Source organism: Ostrea edulis, chromosome 2 (genome assembly GCF_947568905.1).
Source record: "Ostrea edulis chromosome 2, xbOstEdul1.1, whole genome shotgun sequence".
Classification (NCBI taxonomy): domain Eukaryota; kingdom Metazoa; phylum Mollusca; class Bivalvia; order Ostreida; family Ostreidae; genus Ostrea; species Ostrea edulis.
Window position 1 is genome coordinate 58,658,462 of NC_079165.1, and position 15,037 is coordinate 58,673,498.

The following is a 15,037-nucleotide window of genomic DNA, read 5'->3' on the forward strand; positions in this document are numbered from 1 at the left end:
TGAAAATTCATCGCTTCAATTATGGACATATTGAATTGTAGATACAATGCAATGTATCAATAAATTCATATAAAATAATTGAGAGCTTAATTCGTATCATTCTTTTGATGGCGAAATTGTACTTCATACAAGGTGCTTTAATTAGCCATCAAATAAAATTTTTATGTAATGAACCACCCTAAATGAATTTTTGTATGCATTTTAAAATAATTCATTTGATGTGTGTAATAATTCATTCCTAATTAAAACAACTATGGTTTGTCAACTTCAGGATAAGGTTTTATTAACTGGTACCATTCATGTATTCCACCCAGCCTCCCTTACCAAAATATAAGCCCTCTGGCACACAGTTGCTGCAAATTTGCGGCAAGTTTGCCGCAACTAGTTGCGGCACATTTGCCGCAAGTATACTTTTCGTATGCAAATTTTTCCTCTGGCACACAGTTTGCAGCAAACTTGCGGCACACACTTGCTGCACACTTCTGGCACACAGTGTGCGGCATATTTGCCGCAAGTATACTTTTCGTATGCAAATTTTTCCTCTGGCACACAGTTTGCAGCAAACTTGCGGCACACACTTGCTGCACACTTCTGGCACACAGTGTGCGGCATATTTGCCGCAAGTATACTTTTCGTATGCAAAATTTTCCTCTGGCACACAGTTTGCGGCAAACTTGCGGCACACTTCTGGCACTGTCTGCTCGAAATTAAGGGATCCTATATAAACTGTCATATTACAAAACAAAAACACAATAATAATTCAATTAATATAATTTCAAGAACAATGACATATCAAGTAATTAACATATTCAAAAATACTAATTAAAAAAGAGATTCAAAAACAGAAATGGCCAGGTTCTTGTAAAATATGTTATCTATCATAGGAACAACAGTAGAAACATACTGGAAAAATGACAAATTAAAGGTAGAATTTTTCAACAAAAAAAGAAGAAAAAAAAGAGAATCATTTTTAAAATGTTACATGTGTATCTTCAATGTTTTTATAACATCTATAATGTACAGGGTTTGGAAAATGTTAAGTAAAAGCTGAGTTGGTTACATAAAGTACCATGCTTAAAAAATGACTAAGTTCAACTTCACCATGAACATGTAAATTTTTCAAAGAATGCCTGATCACTTCCGAAAAGACACATGCACATTTACAATGCTTCCATAACAGCTGTTCAAGGTCTGGGATGTCAAATAAATGCTGTAAGAGGAGTTGATTACAAAAAATAGGTACCAACTATTCAGGAAATGCTTTAAAAAAATGACAAAGTTCAACTAAATGTAATTTTTTTGAAAAAAGTCTGATCACTTGAAATCAAAAAGACACATGCACATCTTCAATGTGTCCATAACTACTGTACAAAGTTTGAGGAATATCAATTTAGATGTGCATGAGTTGATCACACAAAATAGGTACCATCTATTCAAGAAATGCATAAAAAATAACAAGTTCAACTACACGTAATTTAAAAAAAAAAAAAAAAGTCTAATCATTTTCAAAAAGACGCATGCACATCTTCAGTGTGTTCATAACAACTGTACAAAGTTTAAGGAATGTCAAGTTAGAGGTGCATGAGGATTTGATTACACAAAATAGTTACCATCTATTCAAGAAATGCTTTAAAATGACTTAAGTTCAACTACATGTACATTTTTTTTTTAAAATGTCTGATCACTTTCAAAAACACATATGCACATCTTCAATGTATTCATAACAACTGTACACATTTTGAGGAATGTCAAATTAGAGGTATACGAGGAGTTGATTACACAAAATAGATACTGTCGATTAAAGAAATGCTTAAAAAATGACGAAGTTTAACTACATGTAAATTTTTCAAAAAATGTCTGATCACTTTCAAAAAGGTACACGCACATCTTCAATGTATCTCTAACAACTGTACAAAGTTTGAGGAACATCAAGTGAGAGGTGTGAAAGGAGTTGATTACACAAAGTAGGTACTATTACAGGGACGCTATTGTCGCTTGCCCACCAGTCATTCAGCATTTTATAAACTGTTTGCACATTGTGCAACCCGACCAAAAATATAAAATATAATTATAACAAGATGTGAGAGAAAATTTAAAGAAACTGCAACAGCTTCTAATCCACAAATATTGCATTGTGCAATGTTAAAAAGTTCTCGGTGAAGTCCCACCCTGGCCATGAGAGTACATTTTATTTGGAAACTGCTGCATAAAGAATTTCTTTCAAGATCCAAGAGAAAAATATCAACCCACTGTGGCACTTTTCTGGCCTAAGGTCAGGTTGTGATTTAAATAGATTTGTGAATTTTGGACGTTTTAGATCAATCATGTCAAATGAAAGTTTTTAAAAAATAAAATCCTTATTAAACTAGCAAGTGCTATACAAATGATTTTATACATGCTAGAATTGTATATACAATTAAGACAAAGGAGTTGACATGATCTTAAGGACATGAAATTAAAAAGGAGGTCTATCATTTGCATAACATGACTATGTGCATTGTGCATCAATAACAGGTTTCAGCAACATTTGCAGACAAGAATGAAATATATTCAAAATTCACACATGTAAACTATGCACTTTTCCTCAGAAAAATCTGGAGACAATCTACATGAATTTTAAAGTCAGTACTGTGAAGGACTTTATATTCTGATAAATTAATACAGACTTGTGGGGACTTATTAGGGAGAACACTGTAAACATTTACACAAGTTTCTCCATCATAGATGAATGGGAGAATAATAGGACTATCTCCATGCTGTCTGCGCCTTAGAATCAAAAACATGATTGAATTCTGGACCTTCTTCTAATCTTCCACTTGTTCAGTACTTGGTCACATATTGTCCGCAACAACTCTACTGTCCCATCCATTTGTTGTGATAAACTGTAAATAGTTTTTCGGTTAAGACAGAGTGCCTTTACTCACAAATACATGTAGCAGTCTCATCAGATTCACTTGGCAAGTGTGTATAAATTAAAACTAAATAACACTAAGTAACTTCATTAGTGATTTATACACATTAATCCAGGCCTGCATGTTGGAACTCTCAGATATGGCAAGTTGAAGACAGCCTATCAACACACCATCACAACTTCTGTATCTTCACGACTATCATGAAATATATTCTGAAAAAGATATAAAATTGTAAATAATTACGAGATACCATTGGCCGTCATATATACAAGTTTGCAAGGCGTCTAACATAGGAGGAATCATTCAGGGGGGTGTACATGTAATTACCGTCGCCCGACACCTGGGGCCACCGATTTTCAAAGCCGAGAAATAATCAATGTTGCGTTATAGCCCATTGGGCTAATAAATGCAATATTTGATGTAGAGTTGGGTACCGCAGAAAATAAAGGTACCGCGGTGTACCGTGGTATTTGCAAAATACCGCAGTACATACCACGGTATACCGCAGATTTAATCTTTTAATTGTATGATTCAGTTTTAGTGGATTTTAGTTGTGATTTATTGTATATAATGAGCTGTTTTTAGTTTATTGATTGTAAATTGCATTTAATTTATTCAAATATAAATGATAAGGAAAATATCTTATTTAAATCTTAAACCAGTTAACAGAACAAAAGTTTAATCCAAACATAAAAGTATACCGTACATACAATATAGCAGTGTTTCTGTATCATGACTAGAATCGACTGTGACTAGACTACTGACTGGAACGACTATTAAAATAATTAATAGGGGGAAACCTGTGGATTTTATTTGACACGATCTCAAAGTCTAGAAGTTCTTAAGAGTCGCGAATGACGAGAACTTCTACATGTAGAATACGCCTGTCCACTTCTCTAAAGAGAATAACGAGAACATGTGCGCACGAACGTGTTCTTGTTCTTCGACCACAATTCCTACATTCTTGCACCTCAAACCCATTAACTCGGCGTTCAGAATCGGCAGGAATTTGTACTCGCGCGACGAACGGACGAACGGTGGTTTCGAACGCACAAGTCTGCATCTGCCATTTTATTTTATTTTTTACTTGGGGTTTGCCTAAGAGGCGGAAATGGTATTCGACCAGCATAAACCAAACAACATAAAAACAATTTTTATAATCTACCTTATATATTAAAATAATAACTTAATGAAATGTTTTCTATTATTTTTTTCTTTAATTTTGATTTGTTTTCATATCATTAATAATCAAATCATCGCAATTTATACTTCGTATGTTTTACCGATTGTGTACAGTTATTAGACTTACCTTTCATTGCATCACAACGAGGGAACGATGTAAATAAAGTGAGTCACTGCGTACACAAATTTCTTTAATTATTTTTTCTTGTTTCAATTTTCTATTTTTGTTAAGAGTTATCAGACTTGAATATACCGGTATTTCGCCTCGTGTACCGCGGTACATACCGGTACCAGAAAAATACCGGTACACCGGTAATACCGCGCACCTCTAATTTGATGTACAACTGTTAATATCATGCTGACCAGACTTTACGTACAAATTAACTTTATTGCCAAGACAAGATCTTCAATCCATTTTAATAACGAATATGCATTGATGGAGTGACAAAATTGAGATTCTGGAGGTCACATCCTTGATCATAATGCAGTTTAACTTTTCTAACTGGACATCTGGGTTCAAATCATAAGCATTTGAATAAAAAAAATAATCAACCATTCATTAAAAAACACCATTTACTGAATAAACTATTCAGTTTTGCAAATATAACCCGAGTAGAAAGTAAACAAAAAATAGCATAATTATTACGGAAATAGGCCTAATTATTTGTTTGTTTTTCGGCCTTTTCCCCTCTCTCTCCATTTTTTTTTTAAGTGCCTATATGGTCCTGTCCAAATGTAAAAGAAAAAAAAATCCGCGATGGCTACGATAATGCAACTAGAAGGAGTCTAATCTATTCTCATACAAAGGAAATTTTAAAAAAAATAAATTCCACATAATTTCAAAGAATTGAATGAAGAATGTAAATTTATAAACGTAAACACTGACTTAAGATTTGACGCAACAACATACAATGAGCGATGGTCAGTTTCGTTTTGAACAATATATTAGAGAGTTTATAACTATAAGATACACAGTAAATCACTTACTCAATGATTGGAAGATTCTCCTCAGAATATCTGCATCAACTCCTGTTCTCGATTCATGTTCAAGATGTTTACCGGTATAACATCATGGCGTCTGTTGATATCAACTTTCCCGCTCAGCATATAATATTGAGTGAATCCCACACCCGACGCATTGAACCCGATCTCTATTTGCGATGCATAGAGCCGTAAAGCCCCATGAAGACCTACTTTGGTATACAGCTTAGATTATTCTAACTTAGTATCAATTAGCATTCCACAAACCAGAATAACGTACCTGGATAAATTATACGATATAAAGGTGAATTTTTACCACTCTCATTTGATTAATTTCAACTCACAAACCCAGTATCTGAATTGTAATCAATGTTCAGATATACATGTAAATAAAGAAAAGAAAAGAAATCTCTCTCTCTCTCTCTCTCTCTCTCTCTCTCTCTCTCTCTCCATTTATTTAGATATAGATATTTTTTCTTCACTTTTTTTTCTAATTAGATTAAAATTCAGATACCTGTGCACTTACATCTTATTTTAAAGGGGCATTAGCTGTGAAAGTGATGACAACCATTTTCTTTTTTTCTTCTAAAAATCTCTCGATGATATTGAAATACATATTGATGACTAATAAGAATATTTATTTTTTATTATGTACAAAAACAAGAGAATTAACCCTAATAAAACTACGTTAGATAACCGCTTTTAATGTAAAGAAATATATACGAAAGATGTATTCACTGCACCCAAATCAAATCATTTCTCAAATAAAAACAAAAACATCATTTACATTTTGCTGACAGCATGCAAAGGTAACTAGAGAATAATTATACTGTCTTGCAAGACAATAATATTCAATCACCAAAATCACATATTCATTTTCAAAAGGTTAAAAGGTGTTTGAAATAATTAAATACAAGTGTAATTATTACTTTAATATATAATAACTATTATAGGGCAACTTTCATTGAATTCAATATTTGGTGACAAAATGACCGCTAATTCCCATTAAGACAAGAAGATGGAAGGGGTACGCAAGAAATGTTGCATATATGTTCTATTATAGAAAATGTTGTGATGGATATATTGAAATGGCTCTTTTATTCTAAATATTCAAGAAAAGTCGTGAACTTTGGTGCCCTTGCTGTTTCAGTTCTAAAATTTTAAGAAAAAAGTTGTGAACTTCTGGCACACGATTCTGAATACCAAAGAAAAAGTTGTGGTGCACTTCTGGCACACAGTTTTGATTCTGAATACCAAAGAAAAAATTGTGGTGCACTTCTGGCACACAGTTTTGATTCTGAATACCAAAGAAAAAGTTGTGGTGCACTTCTGGCACACTGTTTCATTTAGGAAAAGTTGTGGTGCACTTCTGGCACACTGTGCCACTAGTGGCACACTGTGTGCTGCTAGTGGCACACTGTATGCCGCTAGCGGCATTAGCTGCACACTTCTGGCAAACAGCTCTGGCACACTGATTTGTTTGCCGCAAACTTGCGGCAAATTTGCAGCAAACTTTACATTTTGGTAAGGGAGCTAGCATATACTTTGATAGAACAAATTTCAAACTTTTATTTTCAAATCAAATGTACAATAGGTTTTTAAAACGAGCTCTGAAAGACAGGCCATATCCCCTCGCAATGAGTGTCCACAAGATTTTTCTATGAAGTCCTGTCACAACCTTGACCTTTGGACCCCAAAATCTATGGAGCGCCAAATTAACATAAACTCAAATAATTGAAGATATCTTCATTTATTTGAAGATATCATCAATTCATTTGATGCACGCAGCAATTTAATTAAAGATCTCTTCAAATAATTAATGATATCTTCAATTCTGAATTATTGCGCGCATTAATTGAATTGATGATATCACTAATTCTTCAGCTGATTGATGCGCGCTTTAATTGAATCAATGATCTCTTCAAATGAATTAATGATATCAACAATTGAATTGATGCACGCTACAATTCAATTGAAAAGAGCAATAATTGATGTAATGTGCGCATTAAATCAATTGATGAGAGCAATAATGGAATTGATGCGCGCATTAATTCATTTGATGAGAGCAACAATTGATTTAATATGCACATTAATTCAATTATTGCTCTCTTCAATTGAATTAATATGATATCTTTAATTCATTTGAAGAGAGCAATAACTCTTTTAGAAAGAGCAACTATATAATTAAAGATATTTTCAATTCAACATATCCACAATTGAATTAATGATTTCTTTAATTGATTTGTTGCTCTCTTTAAAAGAATTGATGCGTGCATTAATTCCTTATACAAAAGTATTGTAAATAATTAAAGATATCTTCAACTGAATTATAGAGATCATCAAATTATTTATACCGAGCTCTAAATTAATCATTGCGAGCAATATTTCTACGAAATTGATGCTTTCATCAATTGAATTGAAGAGAGCAATAATTGAATTGAAGCGCACATTATATTCATTTGATGAGAAAAATAATTGATTTAATGTGCGCATTATTTCAATTAAAGAGAGCAATAATTGAATTGATGATATCTTCAAATAATTGAAGATATCTTCAATTAATATTTGAGTTTATGTTAATTTGGCGCTCCATAAAAATCAATAAGGTTATTCTTTTCTTGATAACAAAGCTACATATGAAGTATAAAATTAAATCAGCAATGTTGCCGGTAAAGTATCTACAAACTTTTTTTTCTATGAATTAAGTCCTGTAGTGACCTCAAAATCAACAGGCGCGGATTCTTCCTCTCTCAATAACAAAACTCAAATGGGGCTCATTATCGGTAATCATGCAAACAGTTTGTCTGCTTGATGTCCAGGAGTAAAGGCTTTCTAAATTATACTGCAACATATGATCAACTAAGCCCCACCCCCTGAACCCAGGCATAGTAAATTTTACATTGCTTTTTAAAATCATAGTTTGTCTGCTTGGTGTCCAGCAGTCAATATTTTTAATTGCCTTTTGGAGAGAATATATACATATATGTGAACAATATTGGGCACCACCCTAGTAGCTGAACCGTAGGGTCATGAATTTCACAATTTTGGTAAGGGTTCAATGCCCATTATAACTGTGCAAACAATTCACCTCCTTTTTGTTCAGAAGTAGAAAGATTTTCTTTTAAAGATATAATGCATTTTAATTATAAAACCAACTTATCTCAAGCAAGGGGTCACGAGTTTTGGTAGATGACTTAACGCTCATTACAATCATGTAAATATTTTGCCTCCTTTGATTTTCCAAGATAATATATGACCAGCTTTGCCCCACCCCAATGCCTGAACCCATGGGTCACGCAGTTGGAGTTCTGAAATTTACAATTCATGTCCCAAATATGGCCCCTGATGATTTAGTAGTACATGAATTATGCAATTTACAATGCCTAAGATGTTCATCAAGACCTTAACTTAGAGGTTTGGCATTTTATTTTACTGAAAAGTTTAAGGTATAGATCTATACTCTGCCTTAAATGGATTCTATCATGAAAAAGTTGCCTTTACAAGATAAATATATATTCCAGTAATAGATAGACATTGAAAAATATATATATTGACATCCTATTTTCATTGTTATTGCTTCTCAAAAGTAAGCACCCCACCAACATTAAGAAAATGCACTCCTCCTTCTTTATTTTTCCTAATAATTATTTAACAAGTTTGGCCCCATCCTGGGGTCAGAAACCCTACCCCGGGGATCATGAAATTTACAATTTTGGTAGAGGCCTTCCTGCTCTACATTACTATGCATTTAGTTTTTCTTACATGCGTGTGGTCATTGAGAAGATTTTTGAAAATTGGTCAATTTTGGACAGTTTTTACCTCGCCCCTAGGGTCCCAGAGTCCTGAAATTTACAATTTATGTCCCCCTTGTCCCAATGATGCTTCATACCAAATCTGAAAAGACTGGTAGTTATTAAGAAGAAGTTAAAAATGTTCAATTGTTAACGCACGACGACGGACGAAAACCAATTGCAATACTCAGGTGACCTAATAAAAATCTGCAAAATATTTTCCTTTCCTTTCTACCTCATTTACCTATATTGACCTCAGGTAGTAATTCGGTAGTTTTCAGGCTAAGGGTGACCATTTAAAACTAAGTTTTCTACCCTTATCTTCCAATATCCCAAGGGAAAAGGACTGTACACTTGCTGGATACATCAGTGTTTTAATATTTACTAAAAAGTATAATGGATAAATTTTTCTTTGAAAAGAGGTGTGGTTAAAAAGGGACCACAAGCTACAGTAGGGAGGTCCTTTGAAAAGAATGGAGTTAGCATGAAGTTAAAATGTTCAATTGATAACACTCATTTAATCACAATTACTATTTTGTTATATATCAACACCTATACCCCTGGATTGTTTTCAAGAATAACTGACATGAATTCTAAGATTGCAATTATCTTAACTCCAAGACTTCTTGGCCTAGAACATCAATGTGCTCAGCAACTTTGACAACCCCATTAGATTTTCTTCCGAGAATCTATGCTTCCAAATTTACAGAGTGGTGTGCATGCATTCCGAACATCAACAACCATTTTCAAGGCATTACCTCACTCTAGTTTATAAAATAAATCTTCCTGCCATTTTTGTTTACAGTTTTTTAAAAAAAAAAATGCTGTAAAGCGTGACTTAGGGAAAGTTGATAAGCTTTCTTTAGTAGGGATATATTTCATAAAGATTAACTAATCTTTTCAATCCTTGGGAGCTGCCATATTGAAAAAATTATTACCTCCCTGCTGGGTTGTCTCTTAGCATCCACTAGAGGGCAACACTGATGCTGATGTCAGTAGGACACATTGTGCATTTTTGGCACATTGCAAGCATCAACGTTAAAATGTCATCAGCAGAAAGTGAATTAAATATGGGATATCAGTTTGAACCTGATGTTACAGAGGAAGAAATTGTTTCTCAGAATAATTTTCCATTACCAGCAATTGATTTTAATGAGAGAGGAATTATGTACATTCATGATCATGGGGTGTCTTTGTTGTCATGAGTTTGAACATTTTGTGTCAGATTACATGGATATACACATAAAGTGCGGTTCTCTAAACCTATATTTTGACATGGTGTGTCCAAGTCCTGTTATAATTGATACAGCTTACATTTATCCATGGATTTATGTATCCAGAGAGGAAGGGTCTCAAAGGACTTTGATAACAACTTGTTAAACAAGTAAGAAAAACATGAAAATGAAAAATACCTTCTGTATTCACATGTATTAAAATCTAAACATAACATGGCATTTGTGTGTAAATATTTCCAATTACACGTGATAGAATACAGTAACAATTCTGTTGCATGCATGCTATCAAGTTTTATGGCCTACAGACAGTTTATCAACTAGGTCAGCCTCTTGGGGGTAAAAATCAGAGTAGTTTTAATTTACCCTCATTTGTTGGGACATAAATTAAGGGTGTATTTCCTAAAGAGCATTGCAATTATAAAGGATTTCTTAAAACCTCAGACTTTGATACAGATTCTGAATAAGTAATTTTTATTAGTGTAAATAAATAATATAACTGTAAATTGCATCTCCGAAATTTATCTGTGGTCCATGTACATCAATTATTATTAAATGTATAATTTATATGCCTATATTGCAGTACTTTTATGACATAGTCACCTTAATGATCTCCAAGTATTTTAAAATCTAATAAAATTAATTGATTTGGAATCTTGAAATATAACAGTACTAGTGCTTCTGAGCAAGTTCAGAAGTTGGAGATATTTTGTGGGAGTGTTTTCTTCTTTTTCTTAATGCATTGTAATTAGATTTGATTTCAATTCTTTTTGCTCCAAAACCTTATCCATCAATTCTAATATGAATCCATAAATTTCTGCTGTATAATAGTGACCCAGTCAACAACAGCAATGTGTCTCATCTACATCAGAGCACAGATGCATATTGGGAAATAATGGATGACCTCCATAAACCTTTAACTTAATAGTGTTTAATTGATAGAAACAAGCAAATTAGATCCACACTATTTAGTTTCAGGAGATCTTTTAAGTTTATTATGCAACAAATATTTTTTTCATGTTCACTTCCTATGACCTATTACTTTTCTTTTAAAGGAAGTGAACATGAAAAAAATATTTGTTGCATAATAAACTTATAAGACCTCCTGAAAAGTAATAGGTCATAAAGCTTCAAATAAGTTATTCATATACCTGGCATCATAAATTTTCAAGAGGTTCAAATTTTGTGATATCTTAAAAAGCACACTACGGTATCGCTGATATTATTTTGCGGAAAACCATCGTCTTCATCTTTTTATGAGGACAAATTGCACTGAGTTGATCACTTTTAAAATTTAATGGTCTTGCACAACCATGAAATCCAGAATTCAATGAAACGCTAATATTTGAGTATGAATGAACAAGATTGAACAAAATACTTTTTTTCTGACAAGTTTATTTAACTAAGACTCCTCGCCTTCTTCTCCCTTTGTCATTCGTGTGTAGATCAGCTGCGAATGATGCTTGGAAACCAACTTGATTTTACCTAAAAATACAGTATACATGCAATAAAATAAGATTAAAAATGTCAAGAGTATTTAAGAAAAAAAATAATGTGATGTGAATGCTAAGATAATACGACAAAATTTTTCATATAGCACAATATCCATGTTCCCACCATCCATTTTCAAATATTGTATATCATTACATAATTGAAACACACTATATGTATATATGGAAAACTAATAAGCAATATTCATATTTACGGTAGGTGTATTTATCATTGGTTGTTTGGTTTCATATATTGTTTAATGTCCTGCTCTAGAATTTTTCACTCATGGAGATGATATCACCATTGCTGGCAAAGGGCTGCAAAATTTAGGCCTATGTTCAGCGTTTACAACCTTTGAGCAGGGAGAGATCTTTTGTAATACACTTGTTGTGACACTGGGCCTCGGGTTTAAGGTTTCACCTGAAGGACCACCTTATTTAGTTTCCTCTTACGACAAGCAAGTTGTAAGGAGGACCTCTAACCCCATTCCCCATGGGAACATTGATTGATTGTATCTTGTTTAACGTTTCACTCATATGGAGACGTTGTGGAATATTTATTCATTGGGGAAAAAAATTGTTTTTGGTAGTAAACATGATCTTGTGTGGATTAATTATCGTTGTTTGGGATTATTTGAAAATCACATATCATGCACAGGATGTTGAAAAATATCGCTTTTCTGCATTCCTAACTTGCTTAAACGTCATTAAGAGTTTACATGCCATGGACAAAGTGGGCCATTGTTAACACATAAAAGAATGTTCAGTCAATCTATGCAAGATTGGGTCATCAACTTGTTTTTACTCAAGCCATCAGAATGTTTTAAAGCATTTATATATCAATGGCTAGTTACAGCTGATGAATAACAGACATAAATTTCTGACATTAAATTATTTTCGGATATCAAAATTCATCTTGGGCCTAATTCCGTTGTTTTCTCCCCGACAAAAATACGAAGTCTAATCCAAAATGAAATCAAATACATCTATGGTGTAATTAAACAGTATACACTTGTTACAAAATCTTGGTTGACTCTTACCTTCCCTGCAAAGGGCTCTCAGGGCCTGCTTAGCCAGGGATCCTCTGATCTTCATCCTCTCTGATACTACTGATGGAGTGATTAGCTTGTACGTGGGCACTTCTTTGCTGAATTTGTCATAAGTTGCTTTATCAAATAAAATCAAGTTGTTCAACTTGTCCCTCACTTTTCCCTTAGACCACTTCTGCAAACCAAATACAAATAGACAAATTAGTATACCATACATTGGTTTGATGTTGCAATCCATACATATTTGGAAAAAAAAACTTTCTATAGTCCCATATTATCGTCAGATCAAAAACTATGGTGACCATAAACTAGATCAAAATCCACAACACAAAATTTGAATATTTCCTTTTAACATGAAGCTTGCATAAGAAAATATTCCACCTTTCCCCCATTTCATATTCAACATTCCTGACAAAGGGCAACCAGATATACTTCGTTATAAAACAATTTACATCTCTATTTTTTCATTTTCAAAAAAATATGTTACCTTCTTTTTGGCCTTTCCGCCACCTCCTTCCTTCTTCTTAGCAGGGGCTTTTGATGACTTTGACCCTCCTTTGGGGTCTGGTTTTTTGGCTCCCTAAAAAAATTCATCAATACAAATGAAATAAAAAAAAACAACAACAAAAAATAGTCGGATAACTTTCTAATGCTGTCTTATCAGAGAATCCAGACTGCCATATTACATACAATAACCTATTGAGGGTGTATGTAAAATCTATCGAACTGTAGTTTCCCCTAAAAAACTGACTACAGGGCAAGAAGCATTAAAAAAATTTACGGAAGACATGGACCACTATTCACAAAGTTTGTTTAATATGTTGAGTTGTTTGAAATTTTCTCGAATTCAATAACCAGGTCAGCTTACATCAATGTGATTTTTTTCTTGCCGAGATCAGACTAACATGCAGTCCTTCAGTGTAATATGTTATTTCTATTCTGGTTTCCTATTAAGAGTGTAACAATATGGTTGAGATTTATCAAACTAAATCGTGAAACATGACCATATTATCTTGATACGTATTGCAGTATATTGTATTGATACAGCTGTTTATATTTCCATATAACTGGTACTAATAAACTGACACAGAAAAAAAATATGTCCATAATCACTGTTAGATTTTCTGTTGACTGTCATTGCCCTTCAGAAGTGAAACAAAAGCTTTCTACTAGTTAATCTGAGATTCCTCCGACTCTTACCCCAACTTTTATATTGTGACATGTGCGGGGGAGAGTCAGAGCGGACTCCATACTGAAGTGGGAATTCAGCGATACAAGCTAGTGTCACTGCTTTACATACCTCTTAAAACTTTATTTAGCGGATCTATCTTCCAAGACGCGTGGATTCAATTATCGGAAAATTATTCTACAAACAGATCATGATTAATACGATGATATCGTCGTTTTAACTTATATGGAATTTTGCGTGTTTATGTGTTGATGTCATTCAGAGAAATCGAATGGCGAAACGGTGACCTAATTCAAGTGATACTTCATTTGTCAGTGTTAGGGCCATTTAAACGGTCAAAGGAATCTCGGAATACCTACTAAGCTGAGCTAACTAGTGAACTATTAATGAATTTCAATATGCCAATCAGAGTATCCTTCTAGCATTAACAGTTTAATTTAAGTTAAATTCTTTATTATTAGCACAAACACATTTGTAAAGTCTATTGGTTTTGGCTATATTTATAACTCAGAAAAAGGGAACTACATCTACACCTTACATATATATATGCTTTGAATAATGTCATAATGTGCAAAAAAAAAAAAAAAAAAAAAATGTTGCAGGTTTCTCTAGATAGAATGTTCTATCGTTAAAATGATAAGGGCCTGTCCCGAGACACAGTTAGATTATTCTAACTAAGGTTTCTCATATAACACACATTGACATGAAAAGGACGACATTAGAATAACAGATAAACATGCAAAATTATGTACCTATAATCATACATTGTATAGTTCATCTGTAAATGCCTTCACATGGACATTATCGACAACTGTAAACTCAATAGTCCCTTCACAATGTCCTTATCCCATCAATGAGTAATAAAAGATATAATAACATCACTTTAAAATTCACATTAATAAATGTAATTCTTTATTTCACTATTTGGGGGCATTTATAAGACATAGTAATGTTTAACGATGAAAAAATATTTCCTAAATTTTCATACCATGCTTCTTCTTGAGAACCACGTGAAAAAGAGGCCACAAATTTACCCAGAACGCAGTTTTTCACCTCCCATATCAACAAAAACAATTTATTTAATAGCACAATTTTTATGAAATTTTAATAATACATTCCCCTTTGTTTATCTATTAGATATTGTAGATAAATATAAGATGATTTTTGATCGCTTAAACTTTTTCCTTGAAATTTATTTTTATTGATATAAG

General features: G+C 33.1%; 1 protein-coding gene and 1 long non-coding RNA gene across 2 annotated transcripts; both read right to left on the reverse strand.

The window, feature by feature from the left end:
* Positions 1-755: 755 nt before the first annotated feature.
* LOC130051828 (uncharacterized) lies at positions 756-6,350 on the reverse strand. The gene is made up of 2 exons (XR_008800090.1): positions 3,016-6,350; positions 756-2,882 (listed from the first exon to the last, which is right to left on the reverse strand). It is a non-coding gene; the product is annotated as an uncharacterized LOC130051828 (long non-coding RNA).
* A 3,917-nt stretch (positions 6,351-10,267) lies between these two features.
* On the reverse strand, positions 10,268-14,966 carry LOC125679506 (40S ribosomal protein S25). The gene is made up of 4 exons (XM_048918765.2): positions 14,815-14,966; positions 13,125-13,217; positions 12,629-12,812; positions 10,268-11,583 (listed from the first exon to the last, which is right to left on the reverse strand). Exons 1-4 carry the CDS (start codon positions 14,815-14,817, stop codon positions 11,501-11,503), a joined length of 363 nt encoding a protein of 120 aa, XP_048774722.1. The 5' UTR covers positions 14,818-14,966; the 3' UTR covers positions 10,268-11,500.
* Positions 14,967-15,037: the final 71 nt, after the last annotated feature.

What these genes read in the sequence shown, in the direction of transcription:
- LOC125679506 (XM_048918765.2), bottom strand. An exon ending in GCGGAAAGGCCAAAAAGAAG is followed by an intron (nt 12,813 to 13,124) that starts GTAACATATTTT and finishes TTTGGTTTGCAG; the next exon opens with AAGTGGTCTAAGGGAAAAGT. An exon ending in GAGAGCCCTTTGCAGGGAAG is followed by an intron (nt 11,584 to 12,628) that starts GTAAGAGTCAAC and finishes CTGTATTTTTAG; the next exon opens with GTAAAATCAAGTTGGTTTCC.